General features: G+C 38.9%; 1 protein-coding gene across 4 annotated transcripts in view; it reads left to right on the top strand.

Moving 5' to 3' along the window:
* The window catches only part of gpc6a (glypican 6a), a 214,317-nt gene that overhangs the window by 171,068 nt on the left and 16,348 nt on the right, over positions 1 to 26,901 (top strand). For 2 of the 4 annotated variants that reach the window (XM_056372995.1, XM_056373004.1), the window contains 3 exons: positions 6,830 to 6,960; positions 8,872 to 9,015; positions 11,324 to 11,353. In XM_056372995.1, the coding sequence (XP_056228970.1) occupies positions 6,830 to 6,960; positions 8,872 to 9,015; positions 11,324 to 11,353 (305 nt within the window). The remainder of the gene's footprint in view (positions 1 to 6,829; positions 6,961 to 8,871; positions 9,016 to 11,323; positions 11,354 to 26,901) is intronic. The other 2 variants (XM_056373012.1, XM_056373021.1) reach the window with 1 other exon arrangement.

Genomic DNA, 26,901 nt, shown 5'->3' with positions numbered 1-26,901 from the left:
TTATTTTAATCTATGTAGTTTCTCTGCAATGGGCAAGAAACCAGACAGCACATACATTATAGCTGATTTTATAGGCACCTGCTCAGGATGAATCTAGTATTATGTGACAGAAATTGATCTTACAGTGGGTGTATTTATTGAACACTCCAGCGCCACTCACCACATTAAAATCGTATTGACTATGCAGTGACCAAAAGTAAAAGCAGTTAATTTGACATACTACTGGGGTTCAGAGACCCGCAGCAGAAATGCTCATGAAAGTTCATAAAACAGTCATGAAATTAAAAAAATGCTGCAGATAATTATGAATGCCCTGTATTTGTTTCTCAGCATGTTCACATAAAAGTTGTTGATGTCTCACATGAATGACTGCCGTGTGCCTCAAAGGACTCTGCAGGTAGTTTATTGGAGTCTCTCCAAATCCCTTTGGGTTAGGAAAAAAAAAAAGAAAAAGAAAAGAGTTTTCCATTAGAAAATAACCAAGCATGCAGCCCTGCAGCCTGAAGCAAGAACACACACAAAAAAAAAAGTTGGCACCATGCAGCTAGCAGTAAATAAATGCCAATACAACCCTCTGTGTCAGGCAGTGGATAGATGGATAGATGGATGGTTGAACAAATCGATTGTTTATCAGTTAATATACAAGGAAAATTAATTATTTCATCATTACATGAAACTGATGCCAAAACAAATCAGTCGAGATTAATGGCAGCTGAAGGGGGAAATGGAAAAGCAAGTCAGGTCAGCGGTAATGTTGAGAGAATATAAATATTAAAACCATTAGGGAACCCTGTATTCAAAGGCATTTTGAAGTCAACCAGTGGGCAGTGCTGTAAATACCAAAACCATTTTTATGTAAATCACATATTTCTAAAACTCTAATGAAATGTGTGTTGAGAATCCAAACCTGGCAGTCAGTAGACAGACAGATATACAATGTTTCCCCTGAGTCAAATCTGAATAGAATAAAAGTCAGAGTATTCACTTGTGAATTCACTTGTGAATACTCTCACTTCAAAACAAACATTGCCTTTATTGTTTGCAAGCCTGGAAATGATGCAGCCAGAATAAAATTGCTACTTGAACTCTTATGAATTCAGTCTTGATCCTGGTCTCCTCTGAAAGTTAACGCTTTGGAGTTAGCCGTCAAAAAGTCACAAGTAGTCTACATGTGCCAAATATACACAATTGATTTTTTCCTGCCTATTTTTATACTCACTTTACCGTTTTCTCTTCTACGCTGTTGTTTTATGTGTAATTTGTCATGCTGGAGCGTCGATTCAACTAGATGCCATCCCGAATGAATGAGGCAACAAACCTCCTCCCAGCCCACTGACACTGACAAGCAGGGTCCAGGACAGGCATCAGCGTTAAGACACTTGTGACTACACAGTGATGACCAAATTAAATAGTAAAAGGTACAGATGGCACAGATGGTGTGAGCTAAACATTGTGCAAAATTGAAACAGCAAAGCCTGTGACCTATAATATGCCATTTTCTTTGCAGCCCCCTAATGATTTATGGTTAGAACAGATTAAAATTTAAGATGCCTTTCATCAACAGCCCATCATTTTTGAAAAGTGTTCCCGTATGTGACATAATTTCAGAAGTTATTTAAGCATGTAGAAGTCACCCTTTCTCATAGCACTTCATATGGCTGACTCATACTCACAATCCATCAAATATTCATTAAGCTATATGAAAAATAGCTTGTCAGAACTCAGCTGAGGATATCATTTAGGTCTTTTATGGAATGGGTAACGGAATTGCTGCAAATTTCCCCCCTCCACTCTCACTGAATTCCACTGAGGCTTTCTTTTTCTGCGGGAGCATTAGAGCAGTACTCTGCTAAACATAGGCAGCTGAAGACTTCACAGGACTCGGGTTGGCCCCCTGCAATGACCTCCAGCCAGCTCCTGATGGAAATCTAACCAAGCATCACGCCCAATTTGAGGCTCCAGAGTAAACAAACAGGAGTGCTCTTCAAAGGCACAAGCCACTAACAGACAGAAGAGTCTATCTGTAGCTTTATTCACTCAGCGCATTGTAACAGCACAGGCCTGGCTAACAACATACACAATGTAACGCATGGACATGTTTTTTTTTTTTTTTTCTGGAAGAAGAAAAAATAAGTTGATAATATAGTACATCATAAAATGATGTTATCAGACCGCCAGATTTTGTGGTGGGGAGGGAGAGAGTTGCTGCCCAGCCTCAATTCATGTAAATCTGATTTTCTCTATTTTGAAGAAAATTACATTTTCTTGAATTGTGTGCTTTTTAAACATCTGTGGCGGAAAATGAAATGCACTTAATTATAGTAGTATAATAAACAAGATCAGATGATACCCACTTCTCTTTGGCTAAACAGATGCGAGATACTTCTTTCTTTTTTTAAAAAAATCAAAATTAGATTAATGTTGCAGTTTTAGCCAAGAAAAATGAAATCTTATCCATTAATAGGACCAGGAAGTTAAACCCCAATGCTAAGGTACACCATTCTTCCAATTCTGGCGATAAGCTGACCAGTGTTGTCTGAGATACAAGCTGTGTATATGACCTGTGAGAAAATTTGCACATTTGTTGATAAATTGACAAGTCAAAGTTCTTTTTGTAAAAGTCTTAATATGTTTTTATTATTTACTGTCCAGCGTTATATATTTTTGTTTAAAAGCTTTTGACCAGTAGTAATGCCATGAAACAACATTTTTCTGAGTGGATCTTCTTTTGTGTCCTTGTCTTTGTATGTGTGAGTCGCATTGGTGCTGCAATTTACATTCTTCTTTTGACTCTACTGTTTGGGCAATGCACAAAAATGCAACAGTGCATCCGCAAAGGTACAGAAGAAGAAGAAGACAGCTAGCAAGAAAATGTAGATGTAAACAATGCACGATTTATCATGAGGAAGGAAACTTCATTTTTAACATGTGGTATTGATGTTCTCATCAAACTTTCATTTTCCAAACGCCAAGTTGATGTATGCTGACACTTGGAAGTGTTGTCTGAAACACTTGCTCTGCTCTAATCCAAATTAAAATCTTGACCAAAATCTCACCCGCTGATCATATGCCAAGGGTCTGTCTACCATCCTTTACCCAAATCTGTTGTTAACTCTTTTCTGATATCTTGTCAGCAAACAAAAACCTTTGTCCAATAGTGTTGGCGATGGTATCTGTGGGTACTGCTTGTAAATTTATGCTTAAATCTAGTGTTTCTACCTCTTTTTTGATGAGGTTGGGTTGCAGTGTAGCTGTAGTTCAGACAGGACCTCTGGATATTATTGCAGCTTAATTCAGGCTTAATTGACAATACCAGGTTTACGCATTAATCTTTATGCTTTTAATTCACCTCTCTTCAGCCAGGCTAGTGTTCTCTCCTCTGCACTCACTTGTCCTCTAAATCACTCCCCTCAGTCAAGCGGGTGAGCTTAATATCCTGCCCTGTCAATAGCCTGTGAGAGGAGGGAGACTTTATGTTCCTTAGGTCTCATGACAGGCATTCTGAAATGCTGGCCTGAGGGCATGAGCTCAGACTCATTCTGCAATGGCTGGTCGGGACAGTCTTGAATAGTATTGGCTTTCCTCAGTGCCAGCCTACACTGTAATTGTAACTGTAACTGTTACACTGCACTTGCGAGAGTTATGCCTCACTTAACCCAATTATCTTATTTGTTGATTTTACACAGCTCTTAAGGTTTTCAGACTGAACAAGTTAAAGTTTTCCACACAAGGCTACAATACACAATACTACTGTAAAACAGGCTCAGTAAATGTTCTGCACAGAATTCGCCGCAGTACAAAGTCTGCAGCTTTGACATTTAGGATAAGGGTGCATGTTCAATCTCCTACCAACAGTCACTCAGAATTGGTTTCCTTTAACCACTGGCGCAGTCTTCTAACCATACCTAAGTAGTTTAAGTTGTATAAACATGATCATACCTGCACCACAGGGAAGCAGATGAGGAAACACCCAGGAGTCATGTTGTTATGGAAGGCACTGACAAATGACCCGCTTTGTCAGTTATGTACGAAGACCTCTTGCCCTGATTTTCCTCAAGTGTTCAGTAGTGCTCTCAAAGTCCCAAATTTTTCTCCCAGCTCACTGGTGATGTTTTGAAACTGAATGTGTGTAAGTACTTTGCTGAAACAATGAAAAATCAATAGCAATGGAAAAAATATCTGGTGATGTTTTAATGTAGTTTTCTTATTGTCAACAAATTCTACGGAAAGGCGTAAACCAACAATGAACTGATCCTGTTAACAAGTATTGTCTGCGTAGCCTCTGTACCATCAACATCCATTGTTGTTGCATTGGTGGATACTTTATTATAATGAACCTGGGCAGTTTATTTTGAGTTGATCCCACATGCACCTTCCTGCTACTGTAAAATCTGCAGCTGAAAATGAAAATGAAATCCCTTTTTACACTCATCAAATAACAGCTAATATCCACTAACGTCTGGCTTTTGTCATCAATGGAAAAGGGTACAATCGGTATTTAGTCCCGTACCAAATGACATGGGTATTTATCAGGTCCGGCTCTGATTGGCAAAGATATAAACACAACGCCTGGGTGAACACGCTAATTTTCACCCCTTTCCGGTGCTGTGATGTCTTTCAGAGCACAAATACTGTAAATAGAACTTTCACCTGCCCAGCACGGTGCAGTTAAACCTAAAAAACACAGCAGCTGCACTGCACTCTGTAATGAAGGAGTGACCACAGCCCCAAAATAACTTTAAAAACACACAATCACCGATCAAGGTGTCTCACACGGAGGCTTTGACACTTACAGGACCACCAACCCGGGGATGAGACGCGACAGATCCATTTTGCCAGTCTGGGCGGCATCTAGCAGCTCATTCTTTTTCTCTCCTGCGTCTGTGTGTGTGTGTGTGTGTGTTGTGTGTGTGTGTGTGTGTGTGTGTGTGTGCGTGTGTGTGTGTGTGTGTGTGTGTGTGTGTGTGTGTGTGTGTGTGTGTGTGTGTGTTCTGTCACTGCATGTGATGACCTGCAGTTGTGTGTGTCCTCTCCAGCAAATACGGCTGGCAGTGTAAAAGGAGTCACCGTATACAGGCTAATTTTGGTGTAAAAAGAGTATAACAAAAACATTATAAAATACAGTGCCCAACTGTTTTAATTTCTTTAGCCTTTATTAAAAATGGGAGTGTATATATATCTGTGATGTTAAAGTCATCCATGTTCAGGAGGAACGGGCTTGTGGCTGAAAAACACAGAGAGGGTCAGAAAGTATAAAGACAGACTAAAGCAATTGGATTTGGTCTTTTCATGGAGTTTGTTGACAAAGATATAGAATATTTCCATTTGTCAAATACTTCCATGAGTTGGAAATATTAATCTTATTTTTATTTCCTCATCTACGTTAAATTCAGACTCAACTTGTGACGATCTTAGAGTCAGAAGTCAAAGTCAGTCCATGTTTCCAGCACAAATGTCACGATTAGACCACACAGCAAGTGATCACCTATGATCAAATGATTTACACTGCTTTTCTGCTACTGCTAAAGACTCTCTCACACGCACACACACACACACACACACACACACACACACACACACACACAGGGGCAAATAGGCTTTTCCTGAGTTGTCCACATCCCTGCAAATGCCAGTGCACACAGACAGAAGTCTTCTTTGATATCGCTGCCCTCCCACTTAACCAGTGCTAACCTCTCAAACAAGGCTTGGTGGACTTTTAATTACTTTTTTGCGAGACAAGATAGAGTATAATGAAAATGTCAAACACATTATTTTCACCGCTGACTTCTCCCAGTCTGACACAATCAATAGCACCATCCCTGTGTATGAACATATTAATATCAGATTGTTTTAATGAAAATGAAGAGTGGCAGCTGGGTGGGTAGGCTAATCTGTTTAGATATCGATTCACGCCAAGGCTCATCCAGAATAATAAGGTCATGGTCTCTGTGTTTCGTTTTTTGTTTTTTGTTTTTTGTTTTGTTTTGTTTTGTTTTGTTTTGTTTTGTTTTGTTTTGTTTTGTTTTGTTTTGTTTTGTTTTGTTTTGTTTTGTTTTGTTTTGTTTTGTTTTGTTTTGTTTTGTTTTGTTTTGTTTTGTTTTGTTTTGTTTTGTTTTGTTGGTATTTGTTCAGTAAACAAGGAAACAACAATACACAACAACACGTAAACTATTGTTGTGTGCCTGATGTCATTACTTGCAAACAGATGTTATTAAGTGATGCGTGATGGTAAAGCTTTTGCATGCTGTCATGTCTTATGAAATTCATGGTTGACAGAAATATGGGATGTAATTAAAAAATAATTACTACCATGAGACATAAACATGAATTTATGAATTTATTGATTACTTTCACAATTAGAAATACTAATTCAAATAGATGAATAAATCATAAGTCTTGTCATTCTCTCTCTGAAGCAATTAGCACATGCAAATCAATGATTTGTTTTATGTATAAGCTACTTTTAAGCTCAGCACAATGAAATTTAATTTCTACTTGTTGCTGCACATCCTCTTACAAGCAGTTCCTCTATCTTCCCATCTCTTTATTACACTGTGTGTGTGATTGTGTGCTTGTTTTTGTGTGTGTGTGTGTGTGTGTGTGTGTGTGTATGGGGTACTGGCAGGTTTTTTTTTTGTTGGCATTTATTGGTAGTGAACACGTTTGGAGAAGGTGCAATTCTTTGAAACCAGACACACATGATGGAGCACAGCACCCAGAGGGTTTTTTTTCAACGGCGATTGTTAATGCTCAGAGATGATGTGACCATATTGGCGTGTGTGTGTGTGTAATATCTCTGTTTTGACATGTGTCCTCTGTGTTCTGACAGATGCTATGTTACTGGTGGCAGACAGACTGGAGGGACCCTTCAACATTGAAACAGTTATAGAGCCAATTGACATCAAGATCTCTGAGGCTATCATGACCATGCAGGAGAACAGCATGCAAGTGTCAGCCAAGGTACTGTATCCTGAACTAGTTCTGTTCACCATGCTTTGATAACTTTTGTTATTAAGAGTTATATATCTATAATGAAAACATTTTTTATCTAAACTAACGGCCTGTAGAACACAGTGACAGGCTTCAATACACAACCCTGTCTCCTAAAAGTTAGGAAACAACAAATAAATAACTAGAAAACATTTATCCATGAATGTATCCCTCAAAAAACTACAATAACCAAAACTACAATCTATGCATAGCCTTATTCAAAGTGTTTAGGACCTAACCACCCCTGGGATGCGGGTTAGGAACCCTGTTTCAACAAACCATTTAAAGATATGTTAACGTGCAAGAGAAGCAGTTAATTTCCTCTTAATCCTCCTTCAGGATATTATCACACCTAGAACAGTATTTCTTGTCAAAAGGCAGAATTTTCAGTTCAACTTTTAATTCTGATCCTTTGGTGTATTCTGGCCTATCTTCAGAGACACAGTTACAAAGGTCAGTGTGAATTAAAGGCCCCATTCTTTTCCATATCAAGAGGGCTGCAATTTACAACTTTACTCATTGTCTATGCACTTGACGCTCCCTTTCCCTGCAAGGTTGTGCTTGGCTGACAGATTGCTCTGAGATTACAATCTTTTCCCCTCACCATTCCCCGGTCGCCACGCTATTGCAAAGCGCGTCAGCACTGTACCTTCAATCCTGCAACACGCATCTGTTAAAAATCGGTTTGATTGTGTGATGTACAGGATAGTAGGATTGTAATCATTGTGAAGAAGTGATGAATATTAGAGGAAAGACAGCCTGGTGTCATGACAGTCATGTAGCACATTAGAGTGCTCCATCACATTCTGAGCCAGGGGCCAGCAGACATGCCAGGGAGGAATGCTAATGAGCTATGCTGTTTGGAGGTCTGTTGTTTGGGCCCTAAGAGCCTGTCGAGACCAAGCCATCTGAAAACAATCTATTCTCACAATGAACCTCTGTGAACTACACATTGATTAATGTAAGGTTCAAATAATAATAGCTCTGCATTTCTATTTTCGTCTCTGTATAGCAACAGAGCTTTAGTTTGTAATTCAGTTTAATAATTCTCTTCATAAAAGTAAGTTTCTTTAAGAATGCAGTGTTCTCTGATATATTGATATCACTCAGTGGTGTAATACTCAATAAACTCAATTATATATATTTTTTATTATTCAGACAAAATTGCCATGGTTGCAAATCAGAATAACATTTTATTATTAAACGTAAGAAAATATGTTATTGGCCATATTAAAAACAAAAACTTTCCTCTGGCTTATTCACAAGCTAAAAGCTTGGTTATATTATATTTTATGATAAAAAAAAAAATTGGTTGCAGTTTAGACTTAAAAAGGGTTTTAACTTAGAAATGCTGCTCAAACGCATTTCATTTTGAAGGTACCATGTTACGTTGTCACAATGACTTTCAACTGTAAGTGAGCAACAACATATCAAGGGTTAATTCTATTTTTTTTTTTTTTTTTTTTTTTTTTTGCTGCAAATATGACACTTCCTGCAATAGCAGAGTTGGGCACTGATAGACACCTTTGGTTCCAGGCTGGCCCAATATAGTTTTCTATCTCAAATCACAGAGCAGGAAAGAAGCTGTGAACAAATTGACAGGGTCTTTTCAAGGGAAAAATGTCAGTGGCGTAGGCAAACCACAACTTTTGCAATATCAAAATGGATGTGTATTCAACAGAGGAAAGACTTAGCGCAGAGTTCATGACAACCTGCTTTCTTTCTCTTCAGGACTGCAATGAGAAGCTCACATCTTATGATGATAACAAATATTATGTTCCTCAAAATAGTGTAGATGCTGAGCACTTTTTAGACGCTGACCCGTCTGTATCCTCTCTCACTGTTTCCTTGTGTTTGCCGCCCTCTCTGTGTTCATTTTAGGTTTTTCAAGGGTGTGGCCAACCAAAGCCATCAGGAATAGGCAGGTCTGCACGCGGCATCACAGATGTGTTTAATGCTCGCTTCAGACCCTACACCCCTGAGGAGAGGCCAACCACAGCAGCTGGAACAAGCCTGGATAGACTGGTATGTACATAAGAAGGCCTCTGATGTTAATATAATAAAATAAAATAAAAAAATGGTTAACTAGAGAAAAAAAAATTAGATTCAAACTGAGGAGGCCATTTTGATTTGCATTTTGTTCAATGGCAAAATAATAGTGGAGTATTAATCATGAGGATATAAAATAGAAATATTTAAGCGAGAGAGATGAACTGAACAGAAAATATATCTTGGGTCAGATCATTTGTTTGAGACAACCGGTGCATTCCTAAAATAACTCACTTTTGACATTCACTTTAAAGATCAATTAAAGCGGAAGCAGCCAATGTGTGATAAATTTATTAAAGTCTGAATTCCACCAGCACAGGATGCTTAACGTTCTAACTTTCTCGCTCCATACTTTAACACCACAAGTGATTTTCTGTAGAGGAGTGTGTTGAAATTTCTTCTTTTTTTTCTTTTAATATTACTGGTAGAGGCAGACCTGGAGGCGGCACACTGAGCTTAAGGTCGACTTACCAGGGCTCAAGTCCAAAGGCCAGAAAAAAATTGAGGGCCTGAAAGAAAAATATCATGATAAATCCATGCTTACATAGACCATATTGAGCTCAGAGAGAAACTCGCCAAACTTATTATTTAGTATGTTGTGTGCGTTTTCTCAGAAAATGATCCTAATCAGAAAAATCAGCAGTTCCAGTTATGTTGAGACTCAGTCTTGAGGAGTCTAAAACTAATTCAGCATTAACTCACAGTATGATAAAAAATCCTAAGACATTAATTGTGGCTATAAATAGATCTATTTCACCACCCCATGCCACTGAAACACACAGTGTAAGAGGCTGCCTATGTCAAGTTCAAGCACAGAGCAACACAGACGCCCTCAAGTTGACAAGACGTTACACCAGGTCCTGCAGACTGTGCTGCTTTACCTCTTTTGCTGACATGTTTTCTGCTGTGATGTCTCCAAGTGTTCACAGGAGCCTACTGTCATCATTATTATTATCACACATTTGAATTTGTTAGAAACAAACCTCTGTGTTGAGGCAGAGAGAAAGAGTTGCAAACAGTTTGACGACCTGTGGTGTTATTCCGCTGAAAAACGCACAATGTTGTCTTGACAAACCTTCGTAGAATTTCCCCTTTAATGACTGTGTAATGTTGAAGAGCAATAATGTTTTAAACAGATTACACTGACAGACATTTCAATGGAAAACAGTACGTCAGGACACAGACTGGATATTATGAAACCATATTTTTTATGTTGTCAATTTATCTTGTGGCCAATCTATTTAACACATGCTTCTTTATGTAATCCTTGGACAACTGGCAAATGAAATCTTGTCCTTTTAAATGAAAGGTACAATGGATAATCCTCCGTTGTATAAATTGTTTGACAGGATTAAAATGGAAAATATGCAGAAGCAGACAAGTAGATTAAAGGCTGCAGAATATATTGTGTCTGTCTTTTTAAGTAGTCTGTACTCCAAAAAAATTCAAGCCGTAATTGTAAGAAATAAACATGTTAAGTTTACTACAAAGCCCCAGATCCTTTTAACTGTTATTCTCGAATTCAGCATAACTTTACATACAGGTCTTGTTTTAAAAATCTAACCAAACCTTCCTCTTTGCTTCATAACATACACATCAAAAGGGATGTGAAAGGAAAAAAATTACCAAAAGGCAAAAGCACGTTTAGAGAAACTCCACAGGTTTCAAAATGGTTAATAATTCATCTTTACATGCTCTGAGGCCAATTTCTCATGAAAGATGAGAAAAAATTCTTCTAAGAAAAGTGAGTTGGGTTGCTCAGGGTAAAACTTCTTCCTCGCTTGATCACATCGCACTCATCTTACTCTGTATTTGCATCCCATTGGGTAAATCTCTGAAGGAGTTTAGGTCCATAATGAAACATATCTGTGCTAGACAGAAAAGCATTAAGTAACTACGCGTATTTTTGCTAGGCCGAGATGACTGCTTTGGGTAAAATAAATACTGTCATCAGGCCACTTCAGACTAATTCTCCTCGTGACACTGCTGTTTGTATGCACGTCCTGATCTTTGCATTGATCACATTTGAAAGCAGCAGATTTAAAACTGATTTCACAGTACACATTTCATTTTGAATAAAGTGGTTTGAGGTACGAAAGCTCATAGTGAGATGAAGCTGGTGGATGGAATATTTCAGTGGCACCATTTATCATTTAACTTTTTGCTTCACTAACTACTAACGACATTCTTTTGCTCCTATTCGCTCCCTCTCCCTCTCTCAGTCCCTCTATTTCTCCGATGTCCAATTAAATCTCTTTCTTCCTCATTTCTCTGCTGCTCCCAGAGGGTTGTCTGGAGGACAATGCAACACAGTGTAAGCCTTCAATTCCTCCTCTTATTTTCACCAAGTCATCTGTCTCGTGGTGTTTTAATCAACCTGCCCATAGAGCTCCACTTCTTTACATTATTCAAAGTTGATATTGATTGCTTGTTTGTGACATGGCTGTTTATTTACTTTGCTTAAATTATTTGGCTTTCGTTCTAGCCTGCAACCGAACTATAAGATGGTGAGGTCGATATTTGTAATGGTTTTCCTCCATTTCTTATTTGGCCTTACAGCAACAAGGTTGTGAGTTTGAATCTGTGCCATTGTTCCGCCTGTTATAAGTATTTCATTTTTTCTTTGGGTTTCCTTCAGGTTTTTTTTTTCTCCACCATTCAAACACATGCAGCTCAGGTTGATTGGAAACTTTAAAGTGTTTTCTTGTTAGTTTTTTTTTTTTTTTTAAAGTGCTTGCTGAGATAAGCTTGTGAAACCAGCAGTGGCCAGAGTATGCTCTCCAGTTTTTCCTTGAGGTGCATGAAAGTTTCAGATTCCATGCATCGTTGTAGACAAATTCTTTGAGCAACAACTGACTATCATTCAAAAGGAAGAAATTAAGGATTTTGATTTAATTATATATTTTTTTTAATCATTTTTACCGACAGTGAATATGTCCAGAAATGTTATTATATTGACGCTCTGCAGTAGGTGATCTATCAAACAGTTAATCTGCAGTCAGTTTTTGACAAAAGTGCAACATAAATTGTAGACTTGAAGACTTCAACTAGAAGGGCACTCAGAGAACACATACCTCCAGCAAGGCCAGTGTCAAACAACACACACCAGACTTCAGAGAAAATAATTCCAGATCTGCCCCAAACTTTAATGGGTTCTTCCCCGGTCCATGCCCCATCCCTCCACCGAGATCAGTGAAAATCGATTCAGTACTTTTTGTTTAATCCTACTGAAAAACAAACAAACAGACATGGGTGAAAGCATAATCTCCTTGGCAGAGGTAATAACACAAATTGCAATACACTGTTTACATCTCAGAGTGAGTAACAAGATGCTTGCCAAGTTCAAGGTCGAGATTTTATTCATTACATACATACACAATTACACATGTATACTTTGTAGTGAAATGTTTGGGTACAGTAGCGTGTTTCTACTATGCACTTGCAGTAATATTTATTTGCCTCTTCAAACCTTATACACAGAGGGCGAGATTCATGTATTCAAAATCACAGGGCAAAATTAGTGTGTTTTGTTCAATTTACTCTCACGCTCTTCATGTGATTAAGGTCTGATTCACTGAGGCAGTAGCAAATTACATAATCAGTGTCTGCGACCGACCTACACACACATTCTGTGAGTGAAGAAAAGGTCAAAAGGTGCAGTTCAGTGGAGGGATTCGTCTGAGATCAGCTAGTTTGGTAAAAAAAAAAAAAAAAACAACATTGAATGGCTTCAGGCACAGAAACAAGGAGCAACTTTTGGTAAATATGACTATGATTAGCATTGAGGGTTGAAGTTTAAGAGTGACTGTAAAGCTCTCAGGCATAATTACTGCTTATATATAGAGTCAACAGTATTTTCCTCTTAAATCCATTTGTAGTATGTTTGAGTGTTGTTCTGTTTTTGGATGATTTGTGCTGATGTATCTTCAAACACCAAGTCTGTCTTCTGCATCTCAGATAAGATCTGAAGGTGATACAAGTGTTTACATACTGCCTAATCCACTTCCCTTTCCAGCTCACTGCTCAATGAGTTAAAGCTGAAAAAGGTCTGTTTTGATGGATTTATTATAACGAGTCCTGGAGCTCACTTACGTAAGAGCTTAAACACTGCCTTTTTGAGCATAAAGAAACACTCAGTCTGTTCTTATGCCTCTGCAGCAGCCATGGCCAGAAGAACTGTGTTTTTGTCCAAACATCCCATTCTCATGAACACAATATCTCAGTAGCACCTTGAGGAAATTTCTTCACATTTGGCCCAAACGCTCACTTGGACTCAAGGATGGACTGATTAGAATTTGGTGGTTAAAGGTCAAAGGTCAGTGTGATATCACAAAACAAATCTTTGGCCATAACTCAAGAATTCATATCCTAATTATAACATAATACAAAGTCTTGAATATATATTTTATTTGAGTCTGGACAGACATAGATGTAAACTGCAACTTGATTGGTGGCGGATACTTACAGCCTCAAGGTTGTAGTTGTAGTTATATTTGCTTCGATTTCTGATTATCTTGGAGTATTTTGCTTTGTCCGTTTCCACCGTCTATCTGCATAGCACTGATCAGAGGAAGCAGTCATGCTATAAAAAAAAGAGATTTTTTAATATATATAGTTTATGTGCATATAGTTTATTGTTTTCATTGTGACTTGTTTAAAAAATCATAAACCTGATGGCAGCACACAGAGGCTGTGATGATTAATTTAAAAGCATGGCTTTTTGATGTCAGCTACAAACCCACTGCTAAATCTCAAAATGTTTAATTACTGTAGTAGAAACTGACTGTCTCACTGCTTATCTCAGGATTCGTTACAGGCCATCTTAGTGGCTGACGTTTGGACTTTTTCGCAACAGGTGGAGACAGTTTGAATAAAAATGTGAGATGTTTTCCGTTGGAATCTGAATCGATTTGTTCATAAAAGTCCTTCAAATGCTCATATAAACTGGCCTCAGCAGTACAAGTGGCTGCATTGAGTGACACATTTGAAACGACAGAGTTGAACCAGTCTTTTGTCTGTGGTTGAATGGAGATCACAAGAAATCCTGAAGAAAGGGTCAGACCATGAGCCAACAACCACAGAGTTCCTCTATATGTCCTACTCACAGCATATACACATAACACATACAGTATACTCACATAAGTTTTTCTCAGCTTTAAAAGTAATCTCTGTGTGTGACTCAGTAATTCACTTGGTGTGGGAAGTGTCGATGATTGGGGGCTGGAAATTCAACTGAAAAAGAATAGTTCTGAAGGAAAGGGAGGAAAAAGGAGAAAAACATAAAGGTAACCAACATGAAATAGTTCATTTTTGCGACTGAGAACTGAGTTCAAAATTCAAAATTGTGAACTATGATTGGAAACTAGTTCATTTTAATCTGTGTGAACTGAACTTTGAACAGCTCCAGTGAAGTGTGAACTTTTTTTTAACTATTGGTCATAATAAGCTGCTGGCAGCAACAACCTCTGGGGTTGTTTTATGTGGGAGAACTGTCTTAATGAATGTGTTGAGTATACAGTATAGTATTTGAGCATATCCTCCACTGTGTGTTCAATATTCACATTTATATTCTGAGAGAGTTGAGAAGAAGTCCAAGCCTTGGGTGTACAACAACAACATTTATATTCTTCATTTATTTTGCCAGTGATGAGCAGATGTCTGATGACACAATTCTGACAGAAATGACTTTGCTCTCGTTCAGCTCAAACTAACATTGCTGACAGGACATTACTTTCAATTTCTCCATTACACAAATGCTCGCAGGAAAAATGTGATGGATGTTCCCAAGGGGATTCCATTATTGATTTATTTGACCAATTTCTAAATATTTTGAGCCTCTCTAATGGGTTGTTTGTTGTTGAGCACTGTTGAAATGGGGATGCAGTTGGAAAGAAAGTAAATCAGTCATTAACAGTGGCCAGGCCTTTCTCCACGCTCCATTTCATGTTGTTTTAGCGGCGTGCCAGGGCCAGGAAACCTGGCAACAACCATTTTTCTTAGGGATTAAAAAGTGTAAGATAAATGATCAATGTTTTTATTTTTTCAATCACAGTAATCCAGTGTTGATAGGCAGCACCAATGTATACTTTAGTGTGCAATTGTTATTGTAGCCACATTATACTGATAGGACTAAAGGGTTTTATGGTGCTTTAAGGAAACACACTGTGAATTTGAATGTATGAAAAGAGACCAATGGCTGAACATCCTTCAGATTCTCAATGGGAGCAGAAATCACTATTCCCTTATGAAAGTTTCTTCCTGCCAGAGTAATCAGTCATTGAGAAATCACTCCGCCCAGTGCACTTGCAGACACAAATGCCAATTATGACCAATGGTAACATGGCCAAATTAGTTAAATCCATGAGTCATGCCATAAAATGGATCCAGTTACAGCTCTAATGAAAATCTGGCATGTACTGCAAATCTGTTCTCTACAGTTTTTTTCTCTTTAATGGCCACAATTTCTGTGCAAATCAGCAGGCGAAGAAAGAACAAATGTTAAGGCCAGTTAATCGCACTGGCAAAGCTAAAGTCAGTATGCTTGGCATGCTGAGCTAATGTTTTAGCAGCAGTAACAGCCACAATGTGTGAGTGCAGTTGGGATTTCTAAACTCTTTTTTACATTGTAATGACAAAGATTTGGGTAAAAAAAAAAAAAGTATTGTGTACGTGGTGGTATCAGAACGTGACTATATTTTTGAATAAGATGACCATGTTGGAAAAAGTTGGAAAGGTAAAGAGGGGTTATGTGTTGTGTAGGGCTGTCACAATTTCAGGTTGTCACTACATTAGATTATTGTGGCCAAAACAATTCATGATAATAATGTTAGCGTAATATGTATAGAAATTATATCATGTGATATCAATATTTAATTTTTTTTAAATATCACTGTTGTACAGTGCCGCAGGGATGACGTAGTGTCCCCCTGATTTCCTTGTCAAAAAGATAATGGGATTTTTACATGGGCTTTTGGATTATTGCAGAAAATAAACTCTGCAACAAACAAAAGTTTATGATACTTACACATTTTGTTCAGCAGGACAATTTTCACAAATGAAGACCACTTTTACGACTTTTGAAACAGAAATACAATTACCAGAAGTCAGGAGCTAATGTTAGGCTGTAGATGAACTACACCACCGTCACATGACTTCATCGTCACCACCGCTTAACTTCCAACTTGTAGCTTGATTTGGCTCTTACCTCTTCCATAAAAGCTTTTCCCCTCACAAAGTTATTCTTTGCAAGAGCACGAGTATAAACACAGGACTGTAAAGGCGAAGTGGTGAGTAGATCAGTTTTTTCGCGTTTAATGTCCTCAACAAGTCATTTAGCCACTCGTTAGCAATCGTCCTTTTATACTTAAAAGCGTAAAGAAATCACAATTGGGGTGTTCACTGATGTATTTTATATACATCTACCTCTAGAGCATGTGTTAACTACACACCTTATTTCAGCCATCTCACCAAAAACCTATTTTAAAAAAAAAACATAGTCAATACCGGTATATGGGAACACCCAGAGTATTGTACCACAGTTTGTAACATTATACCTTCCACTAAATCAGTCGATTACAACTCGATTGATACTCTTTTTTTTTTTTTTACCTCTGTACACTATTTTATTCTGCACAGTAACTCTGCTGTGGGCTTACTTATTATTATTATAGATCAACATGTTCCCAGCTGGTTCAGATGGAGGTGTGAAGTTGTGAAGGCTTTGGACTGAGAGAAGTGAGAGCCAGAGATTGCTGTTGTAACCCCATTCAGCTCCATTGCGTCAGTATTGTGTGTATGAAGCGAGTAACCACACAACCACACTGCCACAAATTGGATGGAGATTTCCTGTCAGTGTGGTGGTTTTACAGTGTTGTTTTGGTGGCCGCAGAAGGTAGGAAACCTGCTGTCAAGGCTTTTTTCTCATGCAGTGTTCAGTGTTGAGTCAATTAAAATCTGAGCTGGAGAATCTACAATGGTTCCAACTGGTTTTCTGGGGGGGGGTTTAAATCTTCATTTGATTCCTACTGTAACACTAATAAGTTTAAAATTATGGGATAGTGTGAGCTGGGATGTGCCAGAATACACCTCCATGACTTAGTAGAGGGTGAAGAGTCTGTCTATCCAGAGGTAATACTGTCTGTCAAATGAGATGGAAATCTGACAGAGACTGACGTGTAATCAGCCTTGCTCATTCAACAGAATCCTGTCTCTGAAAAGGAATGAGGATTCATGTTCGTGGGACGGACACAACAGATCAGTGTCCCACCTTGCAACTCCTCAGTGTTTAAAGGCTCACTTTAGTCATCATTACATTCATCCCTTCCTCCACCTGTTTTACTTCCTCACAGTTAATTTAAGGTAGTTTGCTCTTTTACATCTTGTGAAGTGAGACCTTTATGTCTTGCCTCTTTAGTTTCATGGTCTCTTTCTTGCGTTGGGCCTAATCTCCGCACTTGCCTAAAGATGTCTGTGCTCTTCACATTAAATAGTCTTTTCTTTTCTTCCGGTACCGTAGCAGTGCACAGACAAAAAGATGCATCATAGTTTAAACAGTAAAATATTGTTCATGGATGTGGTTGTTGGGAATTGTAATGCTCCATTCTCTCATACAAACACATAATTTAGCAAAAATGTAGCTTGAAAGGAAGAGCGACTCACATGAGTCTGTGTCAGTGTTCCCGTATTGGATGAAAAAGAAAAAAACGAGGCCTATACAGCTATTGTAGTGGACAGCTGTACGCAGTATGGTTCACACAGCAGGGAAATATGTTTGTAAATTACAAAACCGTGGTGATGTTTTGTTGGTTGGTTGGTCGTTTTTGAGCTCCTTTGGCTGGTTTCTCTGCAAGTTTTTAAAGGCTTTTGCCGCAAACTTTTCTGGGAACAAATCTTACACTACAAGAGCGCTGTGTGATTTTTTTGCACTGACAAACTCAACAGTGTTTGAAAAACGTCTGACTGAGCTGGCACAGAGACTTCCTGTCAGATTTCCAATTACACTTGCTCAATGAGCATCAGTGACAGGCTTTCACACCTGAACATCTCAAACATTAGGACTTCAAATTTCAAAAACCTGTCTGAGACAACCAAGCTTGAAGTTGTGAAGTGTGTGTCTCCCTCTACATAGACGAGATAATACAACAGAGGATATTTCATTTGTTGGCTGTTCGGAGGTTGCTGTAGTTTGCACAGCACTGACTTTGTGGGTTCCACATAAATGTCATGATAAAGAATAAAACTGGCAGCCAAGTGGGAGTTGCTGTAAATGTGCCTTTACAGAATGTCTTTTGGGCCACCACAGTGCAGTTTTGTGAAGATCAATACATTTCATCATCTTGTCCCTGTATGTTAAATAAATATATACCGTATGCAGGGGAGAGGTGAACTCACATCCTGCTGCATGTACGTAAATGCCAACAGTGTGGGAAGTATGCATTACGATGCTGTACACAGACTACACTGTGGCGTTGCCTCTCTGCTGATCTGGAGTCTGATTAATTAACCAGTCATTAAACTCTGTCATGAAGCAGTGAGTGAAAGTTTCCTTGTAAAATCATCAACAGATAGAATCTAATCATCTCTGTTGCCATTATTCATAACCGGTGACCCCAAAGAAAACCTGATCAGCAGATATGTCCACGAGGTACACGAGGAGACATCATTCATTCACTCGACTTCAGCTCTACTTAACTCACACCAGTTGTTCCAATACACAGTCTGAGTATCACATTATCTTCAGTTTTTGGGCAAATCAGAGTAATTTCCCATCTCGAGATAAATGTGGCCCCAAACTGCTCCACCAAACCTGGCTGCTTTACCCCCTGAGCAGCTTGTCAGTAGTTGCTGCCAGAGAACCACAGCATGTACAGGAATCTGCCTCGCTGCTCATCACTGGGCTGTTTAGCCCGCTACTGATTCCCATGATACTGTGGTTAGCACATCTGCCTAAAGGTAGAGGGTGTTTACCTTGCTTTAACACAGCAGAGCCTTGTGGAGCGAAACTCATCGACGTGGGCAGGCAGGATGAAATAAACCACAGTATGTCCGAGGAAATCCTATTTAGCGCATTATTCAAAGCGCTGAATCACAAAATGCCAGGCCATTGTGCCTGGAGTAAACTAACCCAGTTGCCATGAACGCAACAAGGAGCTGACCATTTTGTGCCACTTCCCTTTGGAGATTTTCCTGCTTTTTTTTTTTTTTTTTTTTTTATGTCTTAAGCATGCTTTATTTAAATCCCTCAATGCAGGCGGACAGACTGGTTCAATCCACGATACCATTAAGTGGTTCCATTGGTATCCATGTGACCTAGAAACTGGAAGACTGTTATAGTGATGCTGCAGTCAATCCTCGCATATTTAGCAAGGTTAGATAACTCTCATTCATTTGGTTAAGGTTGGTCAATACAATCATTCTCTCAGTTTCTGCTTTGCTTCGGTGAACGTGCAGATATTGCTTCAAAACTAGTGCTAGAGCAGTATCGCTATCATTTTATGGCAGGGGCCCCTTGTGTCTCACTGCTGTGCATTTGGATCCTGTGTTCATGTTTGGCAGAAGTTACAGGGGATTTGTTTTTGCCCTTCTGTGGTAATTGGGCTGGACACTAGAGTAAAAAAGAAATCCAAATGAACAAATCACACTCACTTCTGTTGTTTTTGTGCCGATAACTACCCCAAGGTCAATCAATACTCACGCCACCCACACTTTAAATTATTCATTCATTTACATTCTGCCTTATTACTCTTGTGCTGGTGAAGGCTCCAGTCTGCACTGGACATTTCACCTGTCGTTTTATGGCCAAATTCATTAACACGTATTCATTTTTGACAGTTCAAATCTCCTGACGAATTTATTCCTTGAATTATTGATCATTGTTATTTTTTTTATTTTTTTTAACTTGACAAGTGTTTTTAACCACACGGGTTTCAGGTTCAGTACTGTGTAATGTGTGACGGAGAATTGTCATATGCTGAAGAAGGCTGAATAATTGTACAAATTTTTTTGTTTGTTTTTTTAACTTGTGAGTCTAGATGTTAATGCATGCATTCACTTTAATGTTTTACTATACTATATTTATCAAAACTTTAACCAATGTATTTAGAAAGTTGCTTTAGTATCTTTACCTTACAGAGGAAGCATCTGTTTAAAGAGCCTTTTTTCCCCCCTCAAATGGTGTGTTTACCCTTGGGATGGGACACAAAACCAGCTGTGTATGAAACTTCCATCTGTGCTTACATTAGTCAGGTCACGGTTTGTTTAACATGGATGTGCTATACTAAAACTGCTCAGCATCCCTATCATTAGAGGTCCCATTTTACTGCTTTATAGTAACATGAATTCAGCTCTGTCCAACATGAAAGTAAGTCTTAAACACAAAGATAAAGCAGTTTCTATTATTTGCTTTAGCTAGCACCGTTTGTGTTGATATAATGAAGAACAAATAAGATTTGCAGATGCTTCATAGGATACACATTACACTGATCTCACTTTCATCACACAGCTACAGTGTAGGTATATACATATAAAAGCTGTATATTCTCAAGGTTTGGTGTTCCAAGCTCAGCTTTCTCTTGATAAGATTTATACTTTGTTGCTCTGTGTGTAAATTATAGCTGTCGTTTTCTATTGGATCAGTCAAGCGATACCTGAAATAAAATGGCCTCCAAGCCAAGTTTTTTTTTTTTTTTTTTTGTCCCAACAGGGGAGCGACCTCATAAAAGTGTTATAGATATTGGCTGTGGGGTTAGTCTGTGTAAGTATGTGTGTATGTTTCATTCATCAAACAGGAGTGGTGGCAATGAAGTACTAGAAACTATGCTGTGTATATCGTTTGCTTGTAGTCCATCCAGGGACCCAATCAAGTCGTTATCACCGCGGTGACCCCTCTGTTATCCATCTTTGATTTTCTGCCTGAATAATAAATCATTTACGGAGTCCCTCAGCAGCAGCACCCTTTGGAGCCTGTGCAAAGATTTCTAAACAAACTGATGTTCACAGGCACAGGTGCTTTTTTACAAACAGTCCAAACTGCTTCTCTATTTTGTAGTTTTTACACCGTAAGGAGTAAATATATCAAATTCAGATTCTCTCTGGAAAAGCAGACTGTTCCTAACTAATTGCTCATTTTTGAGCAAGAAATAATACAGTGGAACACAGAAGCAGTTATCTCAAAGAATTAGGTAGTAGCTGATATTGAAGTACAGGAAAAAGTAAAATATTCGCAGGCAGGCTTAGCAGATTTGTTGTTTGATTAGAAAGAAAACCGAAATGAAAACGGTAGTGGAGATTATGCATGTATGCCTTTTTCCTACTCTGTTTCTTCACTGCGTTCAGACTCAGAGACAATAAAACAGTAGCATTGACAATGAAAACCTTTTTACTCTTTTTAGCCACACATGAAATTGATCAGAAATTGATAAAGAATCAGACCTTTAAGCACGAATGGTAACGGCATTGGTATCAATAAAATCTTACCGATTCCCATCCCTGAATAGTTATAGAACAGTTTGATTTATGCAACTGAAGATATATTAATAGAGCAAAGGTGAAAAGGAACACATTAAATCAGAAAGCCTCTCAGTAGCACATGAGTGCTGTTTATGTTAACACATATTGGTGATATTGGTGAGGAAGCGAGCAATCTACCTCTCTACCGCAATATCTGGTTTGGAACTGCCTGTTCGGCCAGAACATAAGAGAATATGGCAAGACTGACAGATGCTTGTGTAAAAGGCCACTTTTTCCTATAAGAAGTCTGACGGGCAGGTGCTAAATCTCTTGTTGGTTTCTCTAAGTGGATGTGGGAGTTCTTCTATACTGGCTGTTCTCGTGTTCTCTGCCTCTCCGCTCACATTTTAAACGATTCTATGTTTCTAATCTATTCATGTGCACGAGCCTGATTACAGCTGATAACTGCTGACCTTTTACACACTGGATCAGACACAGGCCAGCACTATATAACAAATTTGAAATAAATTATCCCGTGTCCTAGATTTGGAAATTGCTAAATAAATAAATAAAAACATTTCCACTGCTTTCATTGAAGCAAGGACAAAATCCTCACTTGTGGATAGTACAGATGTGTAGACTGGATGCAGCAAAGTGAGTTTTTGGATTTACAGTTTGTAAAAGCAACCGCCTGAAATGATTGTGTCATTTTTGTGCATTCATCACTTCTCTTCATTCCTGTACTCCCTCTGAAGCCGCACGTCTGAATGTCTGCATCGAAACTGTAAGATCCTATTGACAGATTCTACAGCATACAGTGTAATGTGAGCATATCCTTTTTATGATTATATTGCAAATATAATTACAAGGATAACAAGTATGCACAAACACATGCACATGCACAGTGCTGTAAAAATCACAAAGGTTATTGGGCAAAGCTGTTGTCATGGGGACAGGCTGTGAATTGCATACTAACTATACCTGCTGACTGTTGATGGAATTAACAGATGTGTGGGACATACTATCGTGTTCACAGAACCTCCACTAATTGTGAAATTAGCTGTCGACATGATCAGAAAAAGGGTTGAGGTACTACATTAACCAGTTCACCTGCTGTGCGAGTTACAGCAGTAATAAACTGTCTGGGATTTTTGCTGTAAAAATGGTTACTCCCTACCTTGAATTAACAGCCACTGAAGATAAACCTGTCTTTAAATCCTTGGAGGGGCATCAGTAGAAGTAGTACTGTTTTATACCACCTATAATCACTTTGGTTACTTGTGGCATTAAAAGTTGAAGCAGCAGCTGAAGGAGACCTCATGTGTAAGTCTGTGCAAACTGCTCCTCTGATACCTTCTTATCCTGCCAGAAAGCAGGCATCCTTAAAAGAAGCCGGTGGCCAGAAGTTTATATTTCCCACGTCAGCCGTTCCTGTACACAACGCGACATCTGATATTGATAACTGATCTTGGTTATGTGAAACAAAAAGGGCCAGTACTGAAGTTCCTGGACTTTCTTGGTCCTTTCACAAAAACTGCAACAGCAACTGGCTTGACTCTCCTTTCCTTCCCCCCTTCCCCTCTGAAAATCTAACTGCAAAACATATTTGATGTTCTCAGTGTACTGGCCAGAGCGTTGCTGGCTCCTGAGCGCTTAAATATCTCTCTGTGCCAGGACTCCAGACTAACTTTTTAGATTGGTTTCACTGTTGAGCCTAACTTTTTCATTTAGGTGCACCAAAAATGTTGTATTATAAGCAGTGTGAAATGTTATTATCATTTCTGCCTCCTCACTGCTTCAGTGTGCCACTGCCTGGCCACACTGCCACACACCCACCACACCTTCTTGAAGACATTGTGCTTTTCACAATGTTAACCAATTTATCATATCTGAACAACAGAAAATGGACAAGCCATATTGTCTTTTTTCTGTGTTGTAGACTCTGGCTCTGCGGCTAGGATTAGGTTTAGGGGAGTCAGAGTCAGATGAGGCCATCTTTGTTGAAGATGTTTGGTCGGGATTAGGCATCTTACTTGGTATGATGATACAGGTGGCGGCGTGGTTACCTCTGCCAATGATGTCAGTTCTCATCATTTTGAATTACCAGTATGTTTTATGGTTGTGATGTCGCTCGAGGTGGAGCACAGGGTGCAGTTTCACACATATAGACATGACTTACCCCCACCCCCACATTCAGCGTGAAGACAGAGCTGCTAAAGGTCACATGCACCGGTGCGACCAATGAAAATGTTTAGTCGCACTTGACAGATTTTTGGTCACACTCTGGAGCCGCGCTCTGTGCAGATATTACCTTGACCCTCTGTGTTTGTCATTGAATGAGCCAGTTTGACAGCTCTACCCCTGTGTGCAAAGCATCTACTTCAACCCAGCCATCAGCTCTGATTATCAGAGATTCCACAGTCAGAAATATTATATCCCGGTAGATAAAATCTATGTTCCTTCTCAGATACAAACATGGAGTTCCCTTTCTCTTAAAAAACAAAAACACTACAATGCAAGCAGGGCATTAGTGCTCGTTGGAAATGTCTGTCTAAACTCCTAAAGATACATTTTTCCTACAGAACAGTTGTGCAGTCGGTGTGCGTATTGCACACTGAGGGTTACTGAACCTTCACGCAGCTGTTGTGTACATGTGGTGTCGTCACTGACATTAATCTATGCTTGGACCACAGATTTTTTTTTTTTTTTTTAATTAACAGCCTTCAACTTAGTCCACAAAACAAAGGGATGTTAAAAGCTAGCATCTTCCCGTATCCACATACCACATACTTTAGCCATTAGCTAGTGATGCCCATGTTGGAGTTCATGGATACAACATTGCCATTGGTTCCCCTGCTATTGTGAGGCTTTGCCAGAGGAGTGTGCACAAATTAGCATGTTCTAAGTGGCAATATCCCTATCAGTCAGAAAATAATTGAACAGTCTCCTCCTTATTAGAAATAATGGTTACATTAAACTAATTAAATACATTCTTAATTAGGCTGAATAAACATATGTGGGTGGTGTTTGCACAAATGATTTGCAATTGCTCATAACCTAAGCCCATAAACTGGAAGTCAGTTGTAAATTAACTCATGAAGTTACTCTTAACTATGAATACTTAAAATTCATATTTGAATTCAATTCTCTTGCTAAATTGTGATGGTACATGTGGCATTGCCTTTTTTCTAACTGAGCCACAGCAAACCAGTGAGAGGAGCCCAGACAACAACAACAACTAATACGGAAATTTATCATGTGAAATATCCCAAACTGTCCTAACTTTGGCAGAAAACTGGGTGCCCATGTATGACCTGAACACTGTAGCAAGAATAGCAGCTGATTGAGGAAAATGTGTTGAAATGTGTTATTTTGACCTTAAAGTGTACAGGAAACAATGCGGCTTCATTGCACTCGCACTTGATTATTGCTATTGGCTTGGAGCATTACACACTGCCGCTACAGCTCAAAAAGCTGCAGCCATGCTCCTCACTGAGTAAAGAGTGAGGAGACACATTATCTTCATTTTGGCCCTCCGACACTGGCTTCCTCTGAAAATCTTTATCGATTTGAATTCAGTTAATTCTCGGCTTTTAAATCAACCTGAACGCACCTGGAGATTAGCTTGCAATGTCTGTATGGATCTTCCACTGCTTAGACTCAGATCAGGGAGCACTGGACTTGATCTGTTAGAGCTCATAGACTGCGGAGTGAAGGTAGAGTTGTGCCCCAGTAACCTCTTCTATAAAAAATTCTGCTTTATTAAATCAAAATTGTAAATAGCCATCAACTGTTCATGCTTGTGTTTTTGTTTTTAAAATGTTGTTCTTTCCTTTTTCTTTTTCATTATTATTCATTCCTCCCCAAAAGCGGTGGTTGTATGAGTCACTTGACAGGACTGACAAGCCGGTGGTGTGTGCTGTGCTGTGCAGTGCTGTGCTGTGCTGCGCTGCGCAGCGCTGTGCTGTGCGATTAATGCTTTCTTCTCAAACACAGTGAGTCACAGCGGATCGCATTGTTTTTGTGAAATCGATTAAGATAGGCTTTTTTAATGGGCCATGTGCGTTCTAGGGCAGAGCATCACTGTTGTTTACAGAGACGTAAGCAAGGGGCCAGTCAAAATGTTTAATCCTTCCCTCTGTGGTACATCTCTTTACAGTGACAACCAGGCAGTGTGAAGATAGACAGGAAGCATGAGAGCATAGTTATAACACTGATAAGCATTTGCACGTAAACGCTTGTGATATGCCAGGAGAAAAGCCTAACAAAACGAAAGAGAAAAAGATTATAATGAGAATCCGGGCTTAAATCAGGTCCGTCCAATTTGCAGAACTGTCTCCATGCTTAATAAGGTTACATCAGTGTTATGTAGAGTCAACTTAATGGCTGTTAGTTGGAAGGGAAGCAGGTGGATATGACCTGTGAAAGTCCTAATTAAAATGACTGGACCTACATTGACATCGCATTGCTGGAGGGTGCCCTACATGCTCTGATAAATAAACAAGCACTTGACACCGCTTCCAAGGCTCGGCAAACCCAGGAGGAGGCAGGTTGTCATGAGGTTTTGTTTGAATAAAATCTTTATGTCAGGCAGTATACAAAGTAAAGGAGGGACTATAGAACTGAACCAATTGATAGGGCTTGTTTTGTTCTTGTTTGGCTGAACCTGAACCTGTAGGTTTTGAGGAGATTTTGAATGAGTGTAGTTTTAGCTCAGATCACCCTGAGTGAGTCATCACCCAAATAACATTTTCAGTATGGGCAGTAGCTTCAACAGAAAATTGTTGAAAGGTAGTTTCAGATTTTTTTATCTGAGTACAACACTCACATGCAATATGTATGCTGAAAGAATTAGAGTTCAGTGTTATCGTCATCATCATTCTTCTCTATGCCAGTGAACGTAGCCATAGGAACCTTTTCTCGGTGGCTAATCAGCTGCCTTTTTAGGTAAAGTACATTATCTTGCAATTAACTCACTTCTTACATAAGGGTGTAATTATTGTGTTTGGATAAAACTTCTTAGCCTAATTCGATAACAAACAACATTGTGTCGGGTTACTAAACACAGGCTGCTGTCTGATTCACTTCAGCATGTGACACAGCTTCATAAATGTGTTGTAGTTCATCAGCGCATTTACTTCTCATAACTGTGGAGAAGTGATAATGTATGCTGGTGCACATTTTTATTCTAAGCATATAAGGCTGTGACTTATGCAATGATTGCAATATATATTAAGTGTAAAAATAAACTCATATATAATGTGTCTGAAGGAAAACCATCACTGTTCTCAATTTTTACCAAAGAACCTGTACTTGTTATGATCAGGTATTTAGAGGTTTCTGTAAAGCAGTGCAGCAGTGAACTCTGGGCTTCCAGTGAGACGAGGAGAACTATTCAAACTGGAGTCAGACTCA

The sequence above is a fragment of the Seriola aureovittata genome, chromosome 1 (genome assembly GCF_021018895.1).
Source record: "Seriola aureovittata isolate HTS-2021-v1 ecotype China chromosome 1, ASM2101889v1, whole genome shotgun sequence".
Taxonomy (NCBI): Eukaryota; Metazoa; Chordata; class Actinopteri; order Carangiformes; family Carangidae; genus Seriola; species Seriola aureovittata.
Note: the sequence above shows the minus strand (reverse complement) of the source record. Positions and strands in the feature narration are given on the sequence as shown.